At 63.6% G+C, this 20,992-nt stretch overlaps 4 protein-coding genes across 4 annotated transcripts; 3 read left to right on the forward strand and 1 right to left on the reverse strand.

The window, feature by feature from the left end:
- Positions 1-527: 527 nt before the first annotated feature.
- CHLRE_12g513200v5 (uncharacterized protein) lies at positions 528-4,619 on the forward strand. Its single transcript, XM_001702919.2, has 13 exons — positions 528-882; positions 1,020-1,110; positions 1,230-1,423; positions 1,486-1,552; positions 1,712-1,831; positions 1,969-2,037; positions 2,204-2,295; positions 2,521-2,600; positions 2,842-2,957; positions 3,213-3,319; positions 3,461-3,757; positions 3,898-4,009; positions 4,168-4,619. Exons 1-13 carry the CDS (start codon positions 869-871, stop codon positions 4,240-4,242), a joined length of 1,434 nt encoding a protein of 477 aa, XP_001702971.1. The 5' UTR covers positions 528-868; the 3' UTR covers positions 4,243-4,619.
- Positions 4,620-5,057: 438 nt separating this feature from the next.
- CHLRE_12g513254v5 (uncharacterized protein) lies at positions 5,058-10,019 on the forward strand. The gene is made up of 12 exons (XM_043068264.1): positions 5,058-5,193; positions 5,266-5,356; positions 5,459-5,735; positions 5,866-5,944; positions 6,205-6,902; positions 7,119-7,251; positions 7,545-7,655; positions 7,821-7,958; positions 8,159-8,219; positions 8,335-8,427; positions 8,543-8,678; positions 8,864-10,019. Exons 3-12 carry the CDS (start codon positions 5,599-5,601, stop codon positions 9,642-9,644), a joined length of 2,367 nt encoding a protein of 788 aa, XP_042918359.1. The 5' UTR covers positions 5,058-5,193; positions 5,266-5,356; positions 5,459-5,598; the 3' UTR covers positions 9,645-10,019.
- Positions 10,020-10,077: 58 nt separating this feature from the next.
- On the forward strand, positions 10,078-12,319 carry CHLRE_12g513300v5 (uncharacterized protein). The gene is made up of 5 exons (XM_001702921.2): positions 10,078-10,259; positions 10,334-10,438; positions 10,668-11,032; positions 11,188-11,305; positions 11,439-12,319. The coding sequence occupies exons 1-5, from the start codon at positions 10,217-10,219 to the stop codon at positions 12,122-12,124; spliced, it is 1,317 nt and encodes a 438-aa protein (XP_001702973.1). The 5' UTR covers positions 10,078-10,216; the 3' UTR covers positions 12,125-12,319.
- Positions 12,320-12,321: 2 nt separating this feature from the next.
- CHLRE_12g513350v5 (uncharacterized protein) lies at positions 12,322-20,927 on the reverse strand. The gene is made up of 11 exons (XM_043068265.1): positions 20,485-20,927; positions 20,226-20,360; positions 19,462-19,722; positions 18,159-19,338; positions 17,972-18,037; positions 14,788-17,780; positions 14,483-14,650; positions 14,086-14,331; positions 13,646-13,830; positions 13,326-13,482; positions 12,322-13,109 (listed from the first exon to the last, which is right to left on the reverse strand). The coding sequence occupies exons 1-11, from the start codon at positions 20,563-20,565 to the stop codon at positions 12,954-12,956; spliced, it is 5,628 nt and encodes a 1,875-aa protein (XP_042918360.1). The 5' UTR covers positions 20,566-20,927; the 3' UTR covers positions 12,322-12,953.
- Positions 20,928-20,992: the final 65 nt, after the last annotated feature.

Here is a 20,992-nt window from a genome sequence, read left to right on the forward strand (position 1 = left end):
TGCACGAGCGTTGGCTGGTGCATGGCCGAATCAAGGGCGAGGCCTGGCGAGGCAGGAAGTCGGGTTGACCCACCTGGACCCACCGGGTCGCTGTTCTTCCCCGGTGTTAGACATCAATCGAGCCCAGATTAGTGCCCGTGCATCATCGTGCGTGCTAAAGCTTATTCGTAGCCCGGCAAACGGGAGACAGTGAGCACTGACGAGTGACTCTGTTTTCCACCGATCAACTCTACCCCTTTGATTGCAACTCCATGATACCAATATAATTTCAAATTGTAGTATGTAATTTGTCATGAAGCCAGGTTGCGGATGGATTGTTTTGCTGATATTGCGGCCCCTGAGCCCCGCCCTGCCGATTTTGAGGTTACCAATCTGCACGCGCAAAGAAGCTTGTCTAACTTGCTGATTTGTGTTAATGCTTCGGGAATTGGCGTTGCTTTCCGGATTTCTGCTCCCTCACTGAATCCACTGCTCCTGCGCCGCGATATCACCAATTGCGTACGAACGCGACGCTAAAATATAATCCCATGAAGCTAGCGGGGCTTGACCGTGGACTGGCTGCGCAGACATGTCTCAAACTGTGTAGTTCGTGAGGGGGACCAAGGGTTTGCAGTAATGCTTAGGATGGCGAACAAAGATATCGGGGCAAACGTCTGGCAAATAAAAAGCAAAGTGAGTGTTGACTAGGGCCCCATCGCGGCGCTTCTCTCTTCGTGATGGCCCCATTGTGCAAACCACAAAGGCCTTCCAAATGCAGTCGGCGCATCCCCGTACTTACTCTTCACTAGGCAGAGCACCCAACTGGTGTCCTCTTCGTGCCCGCAACACTTACACCTCGCATCGAGTGTTTTCTGCACCTCGCGCAAAGATGTCCGTCCAGGAGTGAGTGTGGTCTCAATAACATCAATTGGAGAATTGAGCATTGGATCACCGAATGCCGGCAGCGTGGTGGCGCTAGCGGCGTTGGGTCGTGGGGCGTGGATGGGCCAGGAGTCCTGACGCGCTTCCCCGGTGCGCAGGTACATTGAGAAGCATGGTCTGGAGAAGAAGGTGGAGGAGGTGCTGAACCTGTGCGTCAAGGAGAAGCCTGAGGAGCCCCTGTCTTTCATGGTGCGCACGCGCATCGATCACCCAAAAAAACGCTCACGTCGTGTAGCTCTAGGACTCCCTCCGACACGGCCCTCACGCGCAATTTTGTTAAGAGAGCACGACTTTCCTCTACTGCGCAGGCCAAGGCCCTGGGCCAGCTGACGCCGCCGGAGATCGTCAAGGTGGTCGGACGCCAAATTATCGACTCGCGCGGCAACCCCACTGTTGAGGCCGATGTGTACACCCGCAAGGGCATGTTCCGTGCTGCCGTGCCCTCCGGTGCCTCGACCGGTGTGCACGAGGCTGTGGAGCTGCGCGACGGCGACAAGTCCAAGTGAGTCGCCTGAAACCTCGATTTTGGGGAAGATACCCTTAACTGCTTCTCGTTGTTTCCAGGTACCTGGGCAAGGGTGTGACCAAGGCTGTTGAGAACATCAACGCTATTATTGCCCCCGCCCTGAAGGTGAGCGAAATGGGTCAGGAAACTTCTCTCCTGCACGTGCAACACCCAGACCGCCCCCTCCGGCTCGCCGTGCGTGCTACACGGCCTGGCGCTCTTGCCCCGCCCTACTGCTCTGTTAACTTTGCATTGCCGCGTGCTGCTGCCATTGCATGTATGCAGGGCATGGACCCCGTCAAGCAGGCGGAGATTGACCAGAAGATGAAGGACCTGGACGGCACTGACAACAAGGGCAAGCTGGGTGCCAACGCCATCCTGGCCGTCTCCATGGCCGTGTGCAAGGTGCGCCCCTTCACGCATGCACCGGTCTTCCTACGGGGGCTGAAATACTGGTCAGATCTATACATACAGGCAATATGAAGGTCTACCATGGTTCCCGAAATGATGTTCCCTGCACTGCCTGCTTGGAAACTCCCCAGGCCGGTGCCGCTGAGAAGGGCGTGCCCCTGTACAAGCACATTGCGGACCTGGCCGGCAACAGCAAGCTGGTGGGTGTGTGTGAAGGGGCTGCTGGGGGCGGGCGGATCAAGGCCAGGGGTCAGCAGACTGTTGTTGAAGCCCTCGCAATGACAGCATTCACATCGTCCGACTGATCTGAATCGGTTGTCCCTGGCTGACACGAGTACATCCCGCCCACCTACCGCCCCTGGACAGATCCTGCCCGTGCCCTCGTTCAACATCATCAACGGCGGCAGCCACGCCGGCAACGCCCTGGCTATGCAGGAGTTCATGATCCTGCCCGTTGGGTGAGTACAGTGAGTGTAGGCAGGCGCCCACGTACCATGGCTGTGGCCTTCTGTACCCACGTCCCGCGTATAGCGTCAACAATAAGCCCAAAGCTTTGCTGGGAACCGTTGCGCGGCAGTGTAAACTACTAGTATGGCGGTCCAGCGCCTTCCGCGTGCAGGGCTTCTCCACCAGAACTGGGCCAGCTAGTGACACGGCTGTACCCCCTATCTTTCCTCGCGCAGCGCCTCGAGCTTCTCTGAGGCCATGCGCATGGGCTGCGAGGTGTACCACGCCCTGAAGGGCCTGATCAAGGCCAAGTACGGTGAGTGTGCCTTGGCAAGTATAGGGCAAAGTGGAAGTCTGGGAGTTTGGGGCTCGCATGAGAAGTCAGCGGCCTGCTCTACAGGTGTGAGCTGTCGTCCAGCGCCGCCGGATACATTAGAAAGTAGAGATGTATGCGGAACGGCACGTGAGGGTGCAGGCGGGAGCGGGGGGTTCTATTCGAGCATGCATGTTCGATGCGTACCCACCGCCTATGTCATCTGGTGGGTTCCGAACCACAGGCCAGGACGCCTGCAACGTGGGTGATGAGGGTGGCTTCGCCCCCAACATCGGCTCCAACGATGAGGGCCTGAACTTGGTGAACGAGGCCATCGAGAAGGCCGGCTACACCGGCAAGGTGCGCTACGAGAGCGCGAGTGCATGCGTAAAAGGGGCGCGTTGCGGAGCAGGAGAGCATGCAGGAGGCAGGGGCAGAGGGACCAGCCGGCGGCACACAACAAGCTGCGGAAGGATCCTCTACCCTGCAGCGCAAGAAGGAAGTGAAGGTTCCCCCTGCAAATTGAACATTGCTTGACACTGGAACTGCGCAAGGCAGTAATCCGCGGTCCTCGGACGCCCTGCGGGGTTGTGCGTTGTCTCGTTGGCACCACAGGTGAAGATCGGCATGGACGTGGCCTCGTCGGAGTTCTACACCGAGGACGGCATGTACGACCTGGACTTCAAGAACCAGCCCAACGATGGCTCGCAGAAGAAGACCAAGTGAGTACTCGTTTGGGACTAAAGCCCCTTCGTCTGGGGGCAGAGGGAGTCATAATGCACGGGCCGGCAGCTTGCTAAGCCGCCCAAAGCGCTGACACCTGCATCTCTCTGGCCCCGCTCCCCCGCCTGCCACCATCATAGGGAGCAGATGCTGGAGCTGTACAACGAGTTCTGCAAGAAGTACCCGGTCATCTCCATCGAGGACCCCTTCGAGCAGGACGACTGGGAGCCCTGCGCCAAGCTGACCACCGAGAACATCTGCCAGGTGGTCGGCGACGACATCCTGGTGACCAACCCCGTGCGCGTGAAGAAGGCCATCGACGCCAAGGCCGTCAACGCTCTGCTGCTCAAGGTCAACCAGATCGGTACCATTACCGAGTCCATTGAGGCCGTGCGCATGGCCAAGGAGGCCGGCTGGGGTGTCATGACCAGCCACCGGTGAGCTGAAAAGTGCGGGTCTGCGCAACGGGGAGGGATGGGCGGGATGGCTCAAGTGCCGGTATCGGGTTCAGCACGCGTAAAGCCCCAGCACTGCATGTGTGCTGACGCACGTGCCGCTTCCTGCCTCCCCCGCACAGCTCGGGTGAGACTGAGGACTCTTTCATCGCCGACCTGGCGGTGGGCCTGGCCTCCGGCCAGATCAAGACCGGCGCCCCCTGCCGCTCGGAGCGCAATGCCAAGTACAACCAGGTCAGTGTGGCCCTGTATGGCATGGCGGTGATGTGTGCAAAATTACATAGCCTCCTAGACTGATTACCAGATCTGCGTGCTGGAGGTTACTCATGGTGGCCGAGTCCCAGGGTTGTTTAGCTGCTGACATTTGTACCTCTTCTGGCTCAATTCCACAGCTGCTGCGCATCGAGGAGGAGCTGGGCGAGAACGCTGTGTACGCTGGCGAGAGCTGGCGCCACATCGGCTGGTAAACAGCCGACAGCTTGGCTGGGGCCTGACTTGCGGAAGCAGCTGGAGTCGGCGGCGTGACGCGTGGTGGTCTAGCTTGGAGGGTGGTGGTCGGGATGCAAGCTCGGATTGTTTGCGGGAACTTGGTGGAGATGGGATGCCTAGCGGCATCGTAGGGTTGGAGCAGTGGTGCAGGAGGCGTTGCGGGGATCGGGTCGTCCTTGGTAGAGCAGAAGGGGCAGATGTTTGCACAGCGGCTGCGGCTCAGCTGACCGTTGTGAATTTGTAGTGCCGACATGCACACTGAAGAAAGAATGAGTTGCACGTGCGGTGCAGCAGACGGGAACCTGCATAAGGACTTCTGCGGCGTTCAGGGCGGACTGTGTAAGGTCTTTTGTTCCACACCCGCCCCCTCTTTGCGTCCTGTTCCGGGTGTGGTCATCGAAGTGCAGGGGAACGCGCCCAGCGCAACGGGACGAGGAGAGAGGCTGATATGGGATCGCAGCAGTTGTTCGGCAAGCGCCACTGATGGTCTGATGCTCCGTAGTCAGCGCACGCATGATGGCCCTGCGGACCTGTACGCCGCTCTGTCAGGAACTCCGGCTGGCGAAGATACCGATGCACCTTAGTCACATCGCATGAGGCCTCCTGCCCTCCTCCTAGTGGAGCCGTCAGCCGTGAAGCGAAGTAAAGGCGGGTGCGGGCTGGCCCTGGCTGGCCTTTCGCTCTCGTGGGGCACGACACGCATTGCACTGAGGAGCCGGCACCATGTTATCTCGTCGTGCGCGCCTACGAACTGTTATGATAATTGATTGCAAGTACTTGTGAGTTCGTAGTTAACGGCGTGCTGAGACAAGCGAAGCCAAATGTTTTTCTTGCCTGAGCTCGCGCCCCAAGCGACAAGCAACGAGGTATTCAAGGAAGGCAGCGAGGAGGCACAGGTAGCAGCGTTGGAGAAGGATCTGGAGGCCAAGGTGAGGCGGTCGATTGCAACGAATGCCATTTCTTGTCGAGAGCTCTCTTGTTTACGGTCGTGTTGTGCGCAGAACGTGGCGATTCGCGATTGGCAGAAGAACAGCACTATTATCGGCAAGGCTGACGCGCCAGCGGACGTGCGCGAGGGCTTGGACGAGGAAGGTGCGCAGGGGTAGTCCACGCTGGAAGGGTTCCCGCCAAAACCCCACCGCTGCCCAAAACCCATACCCCCCAACGTGTGTCGCCCGTGTGCACCATTCATAGAACTGAACGAGGGCTCCATCGACGATGGTGAGGACGAGGATGGTGAGGAGGAGCTGTAGCTTCCCAGCACAACATAGGAGCGTGGAGCCGCTGGCTCAGCGGCAGCGGGTCTAGGCTGTCAGCCGCCTTCGGCTGGTGGCATGGCGACCCAGGTGGAACGCATCAAGTGGGTGAAGGGCACCAATTTCATTGTGGATGGCTTCGCCTTCACCTCCCCCAAGTGCAAGCACTACTTCCTGACGCACGCACACTCCGACCACACTATCGGGCTGCGCAAGTAAGTGCCGCGGGGCTAGTCCAGGTCAACACTTGGCGTACGCTGCGTGCTTGCACGGCCCAGACAGCAATCCGTTGATACTGTTATCGTACTTTGACGCCACAACACTGCCTGCGCTTGTTGCCCACAGGAGCTTCAGCGCGGGCGTCATCTACTGCTCCCATGTTACCGCCCGGCTGCTCATCCACGACATGGGCATACGGCCCGAGGTACGGACGGCAAGAGTACGGGCCGGAGGAGGCCATAGACCCCTGCAAAAGGCCCTCGCGCCTACCGCTATCGTACTAAGGGTGGGCTGACGGGCTCCTTTTTGCCACCCGCCCACCTGTTGCCGTAAGGCGATGTGATACGGCGGTTCTGGTCGGGAGCTGTGCATCAAAGCCAGACCTACGCCAGGGCCTGGATCCGTCTTTTCTGCACTTGTAACTCTTACCCTGCCTTCGTCTATTATCCAACGGTGGGCCTATAGGTGGTGCGGCCGCTGGAGGTGGGTGTGCCGGTGGTCATCTCGGGTGTGCGCGTCACGCCGCTAGACGCCAACCACTGCCCCGGCTCTGTAATGTTCCTGTTCGAGGTGCCGGTGCCTACAGCCGGCCGGCAGCAGGCGGCTGCTGGGGCAGATGCGGCTGGAATTTGCGGCGGCGGCGGTGGCGCAGCAGCAGCAGCGGAGGCGGCGGCGATTGGAGTGAAGGCGGAGGCTGTGAATGGGGTGGAGGCGGGCGCGCTGGTGGCGGATGAGGCCGGCATGGGCACCGCGGCTGGCATGCAACATGTTGCGGGGCAGCAGGCGGCAGACGAGCACATAAAGAGGGAGGTGGAGGAAGAGGAGAACTGCAGCTGCCAGGGCGGCGGCAATGAGGATGAAGAGACTGGTGAGCTGTCGCGCGGCGCGGAGCTAGAGGCCGGGTGTCAGCAGCTCGCGGCTCTCGCAGCAGCAGCCGCAGCGGGTGGGACACAGCACCGCTCCAAGGCAGCAGGAGCGACATCAGAGGCGCGTCAAGAGGAGCTCACGCAAACGGGCGATGGTGACAGCGCGCCGGCTGTAGAGGGCGCCGGCAGCCCCAGCGCAAGGGTTCCGGGCACCGCTGGCGCCAGCGGCAGTGCTAGCATGGGTGGCTGTTCTGGTGGCATGGCGACACACAACATCCTCCACACCGGAGACATGAGGTGCGGAGCCTGGGCCTCCCATGGCCAAACTAGCTGACCCTTTCACGCAACGACTGATCGCCACATGTCGCTTCCAGGCATCAACACCGGGGGATTACTCATTTTTGAAGTACGGCGGCGGAGTGCGGGTTGCTGCTGCTGCTCCGCCCGGCTGCGTCCCAGGCGTCTTGCTGCAGCCGACCGCCTTGTTGCCGCTGCGCATGCATGTCCTCGCAGGTGGCAGCGCTGGATGCGCGACCAGCCCGGCCTGGCGGGTGTGCGGGTGGACACGCTGTACCTGGACACCACCTACGCCCTGCCGCGGCACCGGCTGCCACCGCAGACGGAGGCCATCGCCATGATGGTGCAGGTGCGCGCGGGCAGGGGTGGGGCGGTGGCCGTTGTGCGTAGCGTGCCTGGAAGTAAAAGTCTGCTGTCGCGGCGTGTAGAGAGAGCCATGCACGGTACGTACGGTATGTGGAAGGGCAAGTGCGTGTGGGTGCGTGGGCGAATAAGCGAATCCCGCCATCTGGCGGTGGTTGCAGTAACGGGGCCGTGTCCTGCGCCTGCGACCTGTTGTGCGATATCCTTCCCAGTAGAAGGACTGGCTATTTTGTAACAGAACCTGTCACGCACCAGGCGCTACACAACCCGTGTGCCCAGGCTATGCGCGAGGCGGTGGCTGAGGAGCCGGCCACGCTGTTTGTGGTGGCAGCCTACCACATCGGCAAGGAGCGCGCCTTCCTGGGCGCCGCGCAGCAGCTGGGAGCCAAGGTGCGCCCCCGCATGCACAGCCCGTGACCCTCAGCATATTGACAGCGCCTGCTACAATGCTGAACGACCCCCAGTGACCCCCAGTACAACACTGCCTTAGCCATGCCTATCAGTTTTGGCATGTGTCAACAGCGGGTGTGGTGGTGTGCTGCGCCGCCTGGGTAGGTCTGGGCCGCGCCCGACAAGCGCAAGGTGCTGGCGCTGCTGGACCTGGCGCCGGAGCAGGCGGCGCTGCTGGAGGAGCGGCCGGAGGCGGCGGACATACACGTGGGCGGCTGGGGGCTGAAACACGAGGAGCTGCAGGTGGGAGGCAGCGCCGGGTGGGAAAGAGGAGGGGGGCCGGCCGTGCACGCACGGGCCTTGCAACGGGGCGAGCGGCCGGAGTGGCTGCTGGCTGGGTACGGGGCTGGTTGCACCGCGGCCTGAGTGCCGTACCAACTGGCCGACTGAGGTGCACGTGTCACTGGTGCCGCCGGTGTGTCACGTGTGTGTGCACCCTGCAGGCGTACTTGGCTAGCCACAAGGGCTCGCGGTGGAAGCGGGTGGTGGGCATCCGGCCGACAGGTTGGGAGGGCGACACACGAGAGCTGCGGCCTGTGTGGTACAGACGGCGGCGCACGAAGCAAATTCAGTGTACACCAGTGCTCAGGCCTAAACAACACTTGCATGCCAAACGCAGGCTGGACGTTCCGGCGGAAGGGCGGCGTGTCGGTGTGGCGCGAGGGCGAAGTGTCCATCCTGGGAGTGCCCTACAGCGAGCACAGCAGCTGGAGTGAGTGGGTTATCCCCTTGAATCTTGTTCTACCGTTCTGGACCAGTAATTTGTGGCAGGTTGTGGAAACGGACTTGCAATGCACAGTGACCTGACGCCGCCGACGCCCCCGCAGCCGATCTGTGTGACGCGGTATCTCAGCTGCGGCCGCAGCGGGTGGTGCCCACCGTCAACGCCGCCACGCCAGCGCACCGGCGCTCGCTGGTGGACCGCTTCGCGCACCTGATGGACCTCAGCACGGACCGCAGCAGGTGAGCGACGCGGCAGCGGGCTGGCAGGCAGGGCTTCTTTATTGGTTTTGTCCTGCCTGCACGTCCACGAAGGATGGGCTGAAGGGAGTTGACACTTGCTTTCCGTGAGGACCTCGCGGGGGTTTGCTTTACCGGTATGAAGGCGGAAACTTTGACCGTGTCACTCCCGCTGGCTGCACGTGCAGGCTGGATGTGTACCTGTCGCGCGCAGCCGAGGCCGCGCGGGTCAAGATTGAAGCCGGCGACACGCTTGCTTCTGACGCGGCTGCTGCGGCTAGCCACGCAGGCAGTGCCACTGCTGCTGCCGCCGCCGCCGTGTGCCGAGTGGACCTGGCGGCGGTGGACGTGGGCGAGCAGGAGCGAATCCTGGCGCAGGTGCAGGAGCAGCACAGGCGGCGGCAGGAGATGCAGCAGCGGCGGACGCAGCTGCAGCAGGCGCAGCAGCAGCGGCGGCAGGCCGTGCAACAGGCGGGGAAGGGCAAGGGGCGCAAGCGAGACCGGGCCGAGGATGGCAGGCCAGCGGAAGAGGCCGAAGGGGGCGCCCTGAGCGGCCGCTGCAGTGGCGATGACGAGGAGGCTGCGGCTGGGACAGCCAATGGACGGCAGCTGTTGCAGCGGCGACGTCAGTCCAGCGGTGTGCTGCCGCGAGGGAGCCATGGCGGGGGTACGCCCGTGCCGGCTGCTGCGGCCGCAGCATTGCGTACGCCAGCACCCGCAGTACGGCGGAGCAGCTGCGGCCCGGCTGCCACCGGCACTTGCATGGTGGACCTCACGATAGACGACGAAACGGATGAGGATGAGCAGAAACAGCAGGTGCAGGAGCCCAGCCCGAGCAGGAATGAGCAGAGCGGCACGGCGAGCAAGGTGGCGCACACGGCCATTGAGGATGGGGGCGCGCAGGCCGCAGGGGCCGAGCACGGCAGCATACGCCGCTTCCTGGAGAAGCGGGCTGGTAGGAAGGAGTAGCAAGGAACGGGAGGACTGGAGGAGCTTGTGCAAGAACCTGTGCACGATCTGAGCCTTGCGGGGCTCCTCCTGCAAGCGGACTGTGATGCAAGCGCAGCTGTGAGGTACATAGTCCTGGCGCGACTGGCTAGGCCATAAAATACGGTTCCTGTGGTCAAAATGGACTTGGTAGGCGAGGTTGAGGGAATCAAGGCTTTGGGCGGAACCAGCGATTGGACCCGCCAGCACGGCAAAACACACACGGCGCGGAAGCCCCCGGCCGCACCAGTTGACCAGGCCGTTCGCTCACACGAACAACCTTATACAAATTGCCAATGCAGCTACTCTACTGCGTTGCAGTACACAGTGATTTTGCTTGCAACAGCCCGAGACACAGCTGCCCTTGCGCTCTTCTGTCTTTTTCCACTTATGAATGATTGGGTATAGCGATGCACGTTCGAAGCCACCACCACGCTGAACTTGCGCCAACGACGAGCGGAGAACATGAAGAGGGGCCGCGACGCACCCCGTCGCATGGAGGGGGTCATGTTGCTCAGCCGCGGAGGCTTACCTCCGCCCTACAAGACCATGCAATGCTTGTGGCGATGTGCATCAGCGTGGTGCTGATGTATATGGGTAAGCGCCACGAGCTCACAAAACCTGCCAAAGTCCGTGTCGATCCTCAACTTTGCGCGTTTCTGGCCCCGTAGTCGCTCGAGGACTGCGTAACTTGATGCGGCACGGGTCACTACCAGACAGTGTCATGGACTTGCCTACCTGCTCCGACCGGCTCGCGGCACTAGGTCTTGACTTCGGTGAGCACAGTGTTGGGACCACCCCGGCGACTGCGCGGGGAGCTATCCGCGCTGAAGGGACACAGTCAGCGGATTGGGTTGCTGGCTTCATAGGGCGTAGCACGCAGAGCCAGTGCTAGAACGCATGCGCTCGCCTTTACGCTTGCACCCAACCATGCGTTGACAGCCCTGACGGCTGACGCCACCACCAGCGCACACCAACTCTAGCCCTCCCGTCCCTCACCTGCAGAGTCCATGCGCCTGTCAGTTAGCAAATATGCGCTGGACCGGCGGCGCGTGTACGAAGCCATGGGCGCCGGCGTGCGCAGCAAGGGCCTCAGCCTGGGCGGCGTTGTGACGCAGGGGCTAAAGCAGGACGACCTGTACCGCATCACACACGACACGCGCAGTGACAAGATGCTCATCACGCCCGTGCTGCACGCGCTGGAGGTGCCCGTGCGCGCCATGATCCTACCGCTGCGCGACCACGTGGCGGCCAGCAAGATCCGCGACGCAGTGCAGCAGCTGCTCATGCCGGTTCTGCCGGAGGGCAGCATATGGCTGCAGGATGATGAGTTGTACCATGCCACGCTCTACCACGCCTCGTCACACGCGGTGCGGGGCGCACGGAGTAGGGGTTCGGTGTGCTGGGTGGGTGGGTTGGGTGCAAATTAGGTCAGGCGGTGATAGGGCAGTTTTGCTGGGTGTCTTGTGCATCAACAGGCAGTGGCTTACCGTACAATTCATTGGCTCGTCCCTGCCACCTGCAGAAGCCCATCCACGCCAGAGGCGAGGTGATTGCGGAGGAGGAGCGCGCCATAAAGCGGGTGTGCGGCTCCACCTGCCCCATCAGCGCAGTGCTGGACAAGGTGGTCGTCACCACCACAGGTGTGTGTGTGTGTGTGTGTGTGTGTGTGTGTGTGTGTGTGCATCAACTTTGTGTGCAGCACGTCAATACCGGGCGCGCGTGGTGAGCCGTTCAACTTCCTGCTTATTGGTGCCTGACTGGCAACCCCTGCAGGCGTGGTGGTGGCGTGCTGGCAGGTGCTGCCGATCGGCGGGGAGCCGGCGTTGCTGCGGGCGGCATTGGGGGTGGCTCTGCCAAACGCGCCGCCGCGGGAGGCGCAGATGGTCAAGGAGCCGGCCATGCTGCACACCACCATAGCACGGCTGCTGCGGCCACCAGCAGCAGCGTCGGCGTCGGGCGGCTCCGGCAGCAAGCAGGGAGCCGGCACTCATAGCATAGTAGGCGGCGTGGCGCGAAGCAGCAGCGAGGGGCTAGGCGGGCGAGAGCTGCGGGGCGTCAAGGCAGGGCAAGCGGGCGGGGCCGCGGAAGCCGGTGGCGGTGGTGGGACCGGCGGCGACGCGGTGGGGCGTACGGGGCGGCGGCACCTGCTGGTGGACGAGGGCGCTACAGACGGGCTGGGCGGCGGCAGTAGCATCCGGGTGGAGACCACCAAGAGCCAGTCGGGCGGCAGCAAGGACGTGGCCGCTATCGAGGATGAGGTAGTGGTGGCGGCTGTGGACCTGCTCAGCGCCACGCTGTGCGGGCTGCGGGCGCAGTTTGGCGAGGTGTGGTTCATTGAGGAGCAGGACCTGCTGGCGCTGGCGCTCAACGGGCGCTACGTGCGACACCTGGCGCCGCTCACCTGCCCGGCGACCGGGCGGAGGGCGGAGGAGGGGCTGAGCGCGGCGGCAGCGGCGTAGCGGGCTGGTGATTGTCCCGTCTTAGTGATGCTGTGTTCATACCGTTGTGCTGGAATGCGACGGGAAGTAGGAACGCACCCAGAACGATTATGTGGGCTATGCTCGAGTGAAGGCAGCAATGGACACGGCTAGCGGACGGGGCTGGTGGGCATGCAGCAGCATTGCCGCCATTGCGGCCGTGACGCCCATCAGTAAACCCTGGTTACAGTGCCCTCCACGGGTGCGACATGCCCCCATGGTGTATTAGGGCCATCCGTGGCTCTCGCCAACGCGGCGTCCCCACACGCGAACAATGTGTTGAGCTTGCGCTTAGGACAGACGACCACTGCTGCTGGGCTGTGCTCCAGCGTGTCCTATGCACAGTTCCTCACAAATTGCTAGTCCAATCTCGTGGGCTCGCGACCCTGAGAACATAAAGGCGTCAACATGCCACTCTGAGGGCCACTTTGTCAGCCCGCATGGCGCCCATACCGTACAGTACATTGCCTGTGTTGACAGGCCATCCAGCCGGCCAAGTAGCCCAGTCAAACCGCAGCCATCACGCAGCGAATACCGCAGAAGATAACGTTCACGGTGCTTGCTGTAGTATATATGCAAGTGAGCTACCGTACGGTAACTGTATGCTCACTGCATCCCAACAGCACGCAGAAGGACGTCACAGCGCACAGTAATATGATCACAGCAGCAATGCTGCTGGGCGCCAGCAATCTGCGCGCCCTGCTCACCAGCCCACCTGCGTTTATCCAACCGCCCATCCGAAATGCTCCGCCGGCCACCACCATGCAAAACTATGATGTCGCTAGCTGTATAATATGTTCCTGTCAGTTAGTTAGATGCGTGGCGCTGCCATTACGTCTCTTGTATACATGGCAAACATATCTAGGTCGCCATTGGCGTTGCTGTTGCTTGACGGCCAGTCCGCTGCAGCGCCCGCGCTGCCACCCGCCAGTGCCTCCTGCGGGCTGGGTCCCAGCCCATGCAGCTGCTGCAGAGGGTGAAGGGCACAGGGAGCAGGGAACTGAGCAAGTCGTCTTTCGGGCACACCGTCCGAAGGCCACCGCACACCGTCCGAAGGTCAAGCAAAGGCCGCCCTCCAACCCGCTGCTGCTCCTGCTGCACAGACACGCCGACACCGAGGGTCCAACCTAGCGCACAGCGTTTCCCAGCCATGCGTGCGCGCGCCCTAACCACGGCCACGCACCTGCAGGCTGGGCTTGCGGCTGTGCCTGCCTCTGTGCCGCGCCAGGGAGCCCGGCGCCACGTCCTGCAGCTCCAGTGAGGTCAGCTGCCCGTACATTAGGTAGGCGCCGCCCGAGGCCGGAGGCGGGCTGCTGGGCGTCTTCCACACGTTGGCCAGCCTGCGAGCGAGATGCAAAGCGTGCCGAAGAACGGTGATGGTAACGGCGAGGGAATGGGGAAATGCCACGCATAGCAGCATGAAAGTGCTTTGACACCACCAGGGTGATAATGCGTCACAGCGTGTAGCACGGCGTAGTGGTGGCAAGTTACCCCACAGCGCACCTGCCAAACGTGTCTGTGATAGGCGGCAGGCTGACGCCGCTGGCCGCGCGGCCGCCGCGGCGGCGACTGCAGTACCGATTGCAGGCCAGCCCAACCACCACCGCCAGCACGAATGTGCCGGCCAACGTGGGCCACAGCACCACATGCAGGTTGAGGCCGCTGCTGCTGCCGCCCCACGTCACAACCTGCGCGCGCGGGGTCCAAAGGAGGCAGAACTGGTCAGGCACCATGCGAGCCCCACCAGAGCCTCACACAAATTCACGTGCGCAAAGCTGCACCTCTCCAGCATTACGAGTCGGCGGAATACTACTTCAGGCGGCGCGTCATTGTACCCAGAACCCTTCGGCATGGGCTCCTACTCTCCAACCTCCCCCCTCCCCCCACACAGTGCCCACCTTCACTTATACACGCGCATCCCACACACAGGCGCACGCCCTCACCTTCATGTCCACGTACTGCACCTGCACTGAGCCGCCGGTGGCCTCGGTGGTGCGCGGGAAGGAGGTGCCCGGGTTGTCCACCAGGCGGCTGATGAGCGTGTCCGCGTCCATGTCCTTGCCGGGGCTGCCGTCGGAGCCGCTGCCGCCGCTGCCCGAGCCGCTGGGGCCGCCGCCCAGCGGCACGGTGGCAGACACATTGACCAGGAAGGCCGAGGGGCTCAGCTCAAACAGGCTGCTCACGTGCACCTGCAGAACGCGAAGGAGATGAGGGTTTTAATACTGGTTGGCAGTGATGGCGATGCCGTAAGACATGCGAACGGACCGTAACGGAACACTGTGTTGCGGGTGCCTGTAACACGATGGTGAACCACGGTGCGGTACGGTCAATGTCGCGCACCTGTGAGGGCGGGATGCGCAGCGCATCCGCCGTGTCCGCCGCAATGAGCAGCTTGACGATGGAATCGGGCGAGGCGTCGATGCCGGTGTTGTTGGCACCCAGCGAGGTCATGGCCTGGGCGCTGCTGGACATGTTGATTAGCATCTGGAACGACACCAGCAGCGCCGACTGCAACACAGCAAATGACGCACAACAGCAACACAACGCGGCAAAAGGTTAGCCAGTTTGCAGGAAGCGCACTGCCCAGCTGTCAGTTCAGCCGCGACTTTAATGGCAGCAGCCAAGCACCCAAGGTTGGCCCATACCTGTGAGGAGCCGGAGCCCCCGGACGGCGGCGGCGGCGCGGCGGCGCATGAGCTGGCGCCGTCGTACATGGTGGTGGTGCCCGCAGCACACACGCTGCAGGCGGTGGAGCCGGCGCGGCCAGAAAAGGTGCCCGCGGGGCACAGCCGGCAGGCGGGGCTGTTCCAGGTGAAGGTATAGGTGCCGGCGGCGCAGGGCGAGCACACCGAGTTGACCACGTCGCCGGCAAAGGTCCCGGGGCCGCACAGTAGGCACGTCGAGGCGTTGGAGCTGGAGCTGTAGCTGCCCGCGCCGCACCGCCGGCACGCGTCCAGCGGCGACACCGGCAGCAGGTCCCACTCCACCTGCAGCGTGCCGGGCTGCGGCAGCGTGGCGTTTACGCCGCCCGCGTCCGTCCCGTTGCCGCCCGCGACGCCGGCGGCGGCAGCGCCCGTCATACTGCTGTCGGTGCCATTGCTGCTGCTGTTGCTGCCGCTGCCGACTCCGCCATCTATGCGCAGCAGTAGCCCGCGCGCCTCGCAGTCGGCAGCCGCCGCCACAGCATCCGCAGCCGCCGCGCCATAGTCCAGGAACAGCTCCAGGGTGATGGAGGCGGTGCTGTAGCCGTCAGGCGCCAGCAGCGCCACCAGCAGCGCCTGGTCTGCCACAGGCCGCAGCGCGTCCGCGTCGCAGCCCGTGGCGTCGCTGGTGCTGTTGCTGGTGCTGTTGGTCGTGGTGGTGTTGCCGCTGGTGCTGGTGTTGTAAGTGCTGAAGGCGGGGGCGGGCGGCGACGGCGTGGCCAATGCCTTGACGGGACCAGGTGAGGAGCCCTCAAGTGACATGAAGGAAATGACAGTGCCGCTGCTGTTGGTGTCCTCTGAGCCGCCGTCGGCGCCTGTGGCCAGACGGACCGCAGGCGCCGGGCTGGGCAGCGACGGCGATAGGCCGCCAGTGCCGCGGGAGGTGTCCATGGCCACCTTGCTGCTGGTGGTAATAACGCCGCCGCCGCCGCTCGGCAGCAACACGTTTGACCCAGGGCTACCGCTGGCCGCGGCGGCCGCGGCCGCAGCTGCAGCTGCAGCCGCCAAAGCGACAGCAGCCTCCCTCGCATCCACGCGCACCCGCACTGCTGCGCGCGTGGCGGGGGTGACCACCAGCTCGCTCCCACCCAGCTCCAGCCCGCTGTCGCCGCCGTCGCCGCTATTTGCAGGAGGCTGCACGCTGTGCCGCAGCGGCAATGCGCCGCTGCTGGCCTGCAGCGTCAGCGGCAGCGCCGCGGACGTCTCCGGCAGCAGCCCCAGGTCCAGCACCAGGCTGTCCTGCGGGTCGCACCGCTCCACAAACTGCGGGTTGAACAGCACGCGAGCCGCGAAGTCCTGGCCGTCGTCGCTGCCGCCGGCCACAATCAAGTCGAAGCCCTCGGGCGCCCGCGCCGCAACCGCAAGAATGGGCGAGGGGCTAGCCGAGGGGCTTGGGCTGCCAGTTGCGGCGGGGGAGGGCTTGGTGCTGGTGCTGGAGCTGGGGCTGGCAGAGGACGGGCCCGGCGACGTGCCAGGAGCGGGTGACGTTGTCGGAGAGGCAGTGGGGAACGGTGAAGGCGCCGGCAGGGGGCTGGGACTGCCGCTGCCCGCCTGCTGCAGACGCCGCTGCCGCCAGGAGTCAGTGCCGTCAACTCTGTCGCCGCTGCCACCACGCAGCAGCCGGGACCCTGGCCGCTTCACGCCGTTCTCATCTGAGTCCTTACCAGGGGCAGACAGTGCTTCGGCCAGCCACGCGCCCGACAGCCTTGCGACCTGGGCCATTTCTTCCAGCAGCCGCTTGGGCGGCACGCTGCCAGCGGCGCCGGCCTGGGAGCTGTTGCCGATAGCAGCCTGCTTTCCGGCCGCTTGCCGGAGGCTTGAGATGGCATCTGGGTTGGCGCGGATGGCCCGAGACAATGTCATCGCCGCCCACGCCAGCTGCTCGGGCGCGGGGCTGGAGGCATTGAATGCGGCCCCGTAGCCCTGCCGCGCCGCCGCGTGTAGCAGCGGCTGCGGCAGGCCACACAGCGGCACCAGCATGCTGGAAATGCTGCTGCTTGTGCTGATGTGGCGGCTCGTGCTGTTGCCGGTGCTGTTGCTGCCGGCAGCTTGCGGCTCTTGCGCCAGCTCGTGCACCAGCGCAAGAGCCATGGCGGGGAAGAGGTCGGGGTCCGACTGCGGCCGCAGTGTCAGCGTGTAGGCGCGGACCTGGATGAGGCCGTACACGGGCAGCTGCAGGCCACTGCTGGTCGAGTTGCTGGCGGTGCCCTTGGCGGTTGCATTGCTGGCGGTGGCGTTGCTGGAGCTGTTTGCAGCGGAGTTGCCGGCCACGCCAGCAGTAATACTGACAGGACTGGGCGCAGGGCTGGGCCCCGATGTTGCAGACGCGGCGAGCATTCGGCGCTTGCCAGGCGGGGGCGACCGACTGGCCGGCGAGGAGGACGCAGCTGCTGGTGCAGGCGAGGACGTCTGTGCTGGCGAAGACGGGCGCGGGCTGCTCATAGTCGGCGCCGGGTTGACTGCGACGGTGGCAAACACCGCCAGCTCGATCGTGCAGTCCTCCACGGCAGCAGGCAGCACCCACCGCGCCCACGGCCGGCTCTGTGCGGCCGCTCCTGCACCCGCAACGCTATCCGTTGAAGGAGCTGCAAGCACCACGGATTGCCACACAGGCAGGACGCTGCAGGAGGTGTTGCTGACCACCACCGTCTCCTCGGCACTGGCCAGCGGTAGGAACACGGCCGCGAGGTCCATGCCGTACGGCACACGCAGCTCGACAGGGGCAGAGCGAGAGCCCGCGTCCTGCACTGCGGCCCATCCGGCGCCGGCCGACGGTGCCGGCGATGTGCTGTTGCTTGGACGCGGTAAGGGAGAAGGAGAGGGAGCGGGCGACGGTGCCAGCGAGGGTGTCGTTGAGGTGTTTGTAGCAGTGTCCGGCGGTGCCAGAGGAGCGGCGCCGACGGGCAGCACCAGCATCGCACTCCCAGCGGCACAGGCTGTGGGATGCAGGGGAGAGCGACGCGCATGCATGTTCAACATTACGTGTAACAGTGTCAGTAATCGCTTTGCGACATTGCCCCGTTAAATGTAACAGCTTCAGGGGCCCTTTTGTGGACTGAGCACGTGCGTGACGTGCGCAGGCATTAGAGCGACTGAGCGACAGCATTGCAGCGGCAGTCCCACTGACCTGACAACGCCGGGAGCCAAGCCAGCGATGACGCGTAGCCCTTGAGCGCAAACGCTACTGCGGAATCTGGCGGCATACGTGAATAATACAAACACGATGATGAGTGCCATGCACGAGTTCAGAGAACCCCTACGCAAGTCGACACGGCTGTCCAGCTGTCTGTAATGCGCAGCCCCTCACAACTCACCGTCGCAGACCCTGTCACGAGGCGGCGGAATGACCTGCTGGCTGCTGTCACTATTGGTGATGTCCGTACCCGCCCCGGGGCCGCTGGTGGGGCCGGCCGCGGGTCCGGCTGACTCCTGCGGGGCCAGCTGCGGCTCCTGCCATGGGCCCGCCGTACCGGCCGGACACATGCCGTACGTGGTGCCGAACACGAACAGCGACGTCACGTTGTCCGCATCAACGAAGACGGGGTCGTCTCTCGTCCCCACCCAGCCAGGCATTTGCTGCGACTGGTCCTGCTGCTGCTGTTGCTGTTGCCACTGCAGCAGCAGCATGTCGGAATAGCTCAGCACGCGCGCATTGTCCACGGCCGACAGAATCACCGCCACACGCAGCACCGCCTCCTGAGGCACCACGCTGTAATCCACCCACACCGGCGCGCCCACCACGTCCTGGTCACCGGTGAAGCGCAGCTGGCCGCCGCCGCGCACCGCCGCCGCACAGCGCACACGACTGGCGCAGCCCACCGACTCCAGCAGCTGCACCTTGAAGGCGAGCGTGGAAGGGAAAGGGCTGGCGCTGGCGCGGCGCACGGGCACCATGACCACAGTGGTGTTGTCGGCACTGCTGCCAGCGCGCTGGGAACTGCCACCGCTGCCTGTCGCGGCATCGCTCACGGCAGCGTTGCCGGCGCTTGCGCCACTGTTGCTCCCCGTCGCGCTAGAGTTTCCGGCCGCGGCAGTGCCGTTGCCAGCTGCGCCGGCCGCCCCCTGCCGTGGGCGCCGCACCGGCGGTGGGCCGTCACGGTAGATGGCCGTGTTCACAGGCACATAGAACGTCGGTGGTGGTACGTAGACGCTCACGCGCGGTGGCAAGCTGCGAGACTGGCCGTTCCCAAATACCATGTTGCCGACAGCGACCGCCTCCGCCAAGATACCCTGCGCCGCGCCCTCCGCGGCCACCGGTCGCCGCAGTTGCAGCGTGAAGTGCTTGGGGCCCATCTCGCCCGCCCGCCAGGTGAGCGCTGGCGGCGACACCGCCGCTGCGGACGGGTCCGAAAGCTGCAGCGACATGGTGGCGGGCAGCAGGGCCGGCGCCGCCAGCTGCGCCGTCAGCGTTACAGCCAGGCTACTGCTGGTGGCTGCCACGTTCACGTCGCCAGCCAGCTGGCCCACCGCAGCATCCACCACCGTCACCAGCGCCTGTAGTGATCGTGAATTGTGTAGGTCAGGTTGTCGGCAAGTGGTTGTGTGGTCGCTGCAGTAACTCTTCGGGCAAGCCTGCCCTCCAACCCTGCCTTCCATTACCTCCACCCTCGACCTTACCGCGCCAGACTTGGCAGCCGCGGTGTCGCCACCGGAGGCACCGCTCTTGGAGGCGGCCCCGATGAAAGTCAGAGGCGCCTGTGGCCGGCCGGATGTGACCTGAATGGCGTACACGCCGGGCTGGATGCTCTGGAAGGCTATGGACGTAGCCGCCCTGAACGTGACGCTGTTGCATGTGTCTGAGAGCGTGCCCAAGATAGAAACGTCCTGCTGATTGGCTGACGCTCGGGGGAAAACGAGATAGAGGGTACGAGACCCGCCCTGCACGCGTACGAACGCAAGAAGGGTCAGATGCGCGAAATTTCTGGGCAGGACACAAACCGACCTGCAGCGGTTTGCTGCCGATAGGTGCCCCCAGGTTTAGCCGCCTATGCATCCGTGCCATGAGTTCTAGTAACCTTTCAGCACAGGGGGAATTCGCCCGCGCCCTTGCCCGCGCCCTTGCCCTCTGAGGCTGGAGCTGAGGCGAGTGGCGTTAGTTGAAACAATTGGAATTTTATTCGGATAACAAGTATGAGAGGCAGCTCGCTCAAAGCTTTGCGAGGGGGCGCCAAACAGGGCGCTTCCATTCCCCAGGCCGCGCCGGCGGAGGCTGGAAGTGCGTAAAATTGGGGGTGGGGGGCCCACATGGGCCTCTGTCGGGGCTCGCCACAAGGAGCCCAGCAGATCTATCCCATGGGGTCTCCCCAGTGGGCCGCCAGTCTTGCGCTGGTGGGCGGGTTCATCCCCGCATAGGTCAAAATTTACGCCCGAGACTGACTCACCCGTGGGCAACCCGGGCCTTGCAGCTCTGCCAGAAGTGATGCAGCACCGTCATTGCTAATGGTTTGCGGGTACAGCGATGTAACTACCGTCGCATTTCCCCACGCCGCAAGCAGCTCCGCGCTGCTGGCTGGGACCTGCATGTCGCGCACGGCCGAAAAGGCTCAGCCCCTGGAAACTTAGCCGGTCAAAGCAGGATGTCTGCAAAGCCCCAGGATGGCAGCGCAGTCCGTTTCCCGGGCGACGTGTGAACCATCTTACCGAACGCTGTGCTAGCGCCGAGCCCAGCAGCGCCAACGCCGCTAGACTCGCCAGGAGTGACCAACAAGCGGACACTCTCATTATTGCAGGCCGCTATGAACGTTGGAGTATAGGCGTCATCCTCGCGCCTCGGGAAGCAGCCCGGCCTGGCTCCCAAAGTTTCATACGCTTGACAGCGGTCTCAACAGGCCAAACCTATATAACATAGGAGCCCAAGCTCCTAAGTGAGGCTCCTGGAGGAGAAAGGAGTGAGCCTTGAAGCTTGAACTTAAAGCGTAGCTGTGGAATACCTTCCAACTATGGCAGTTCTATAGCAATGTGCATTGGGTGCAGATGTGTAATGGCTGCTAAGGTTGATGGCCTGCAATCGCTGAGGGGCCTGCGCCAATGTACTCGCCAGCGCGTCACACGCAGGCGGGCTAGGTTGTTGCGGACTGATGTAGAGCGATTGCGGACGATGATATAACAGGGGTGAGAAATTTCAGCTCGGGGCGCGTGGCAGGCGCGC

Source organism: Chlamydomonas reinhardtii, chromosome 12 (genome assembly GCF_000002595.2).
Source record: "Chlamydomonas reinhardtii strain CC-503 cw92 mt+ chromosome 12, whole genome shotgun sequence".
Classification (NCBI taxonomy): domain Eukaryota; kingdom Viridiplantae; phylum Chlorophyta; class Chlorophyceae; order Chlamydomonadales; family Chlamydomonadaceae; genus Chlamydomonas; species Chlamydomonas reinhardtii.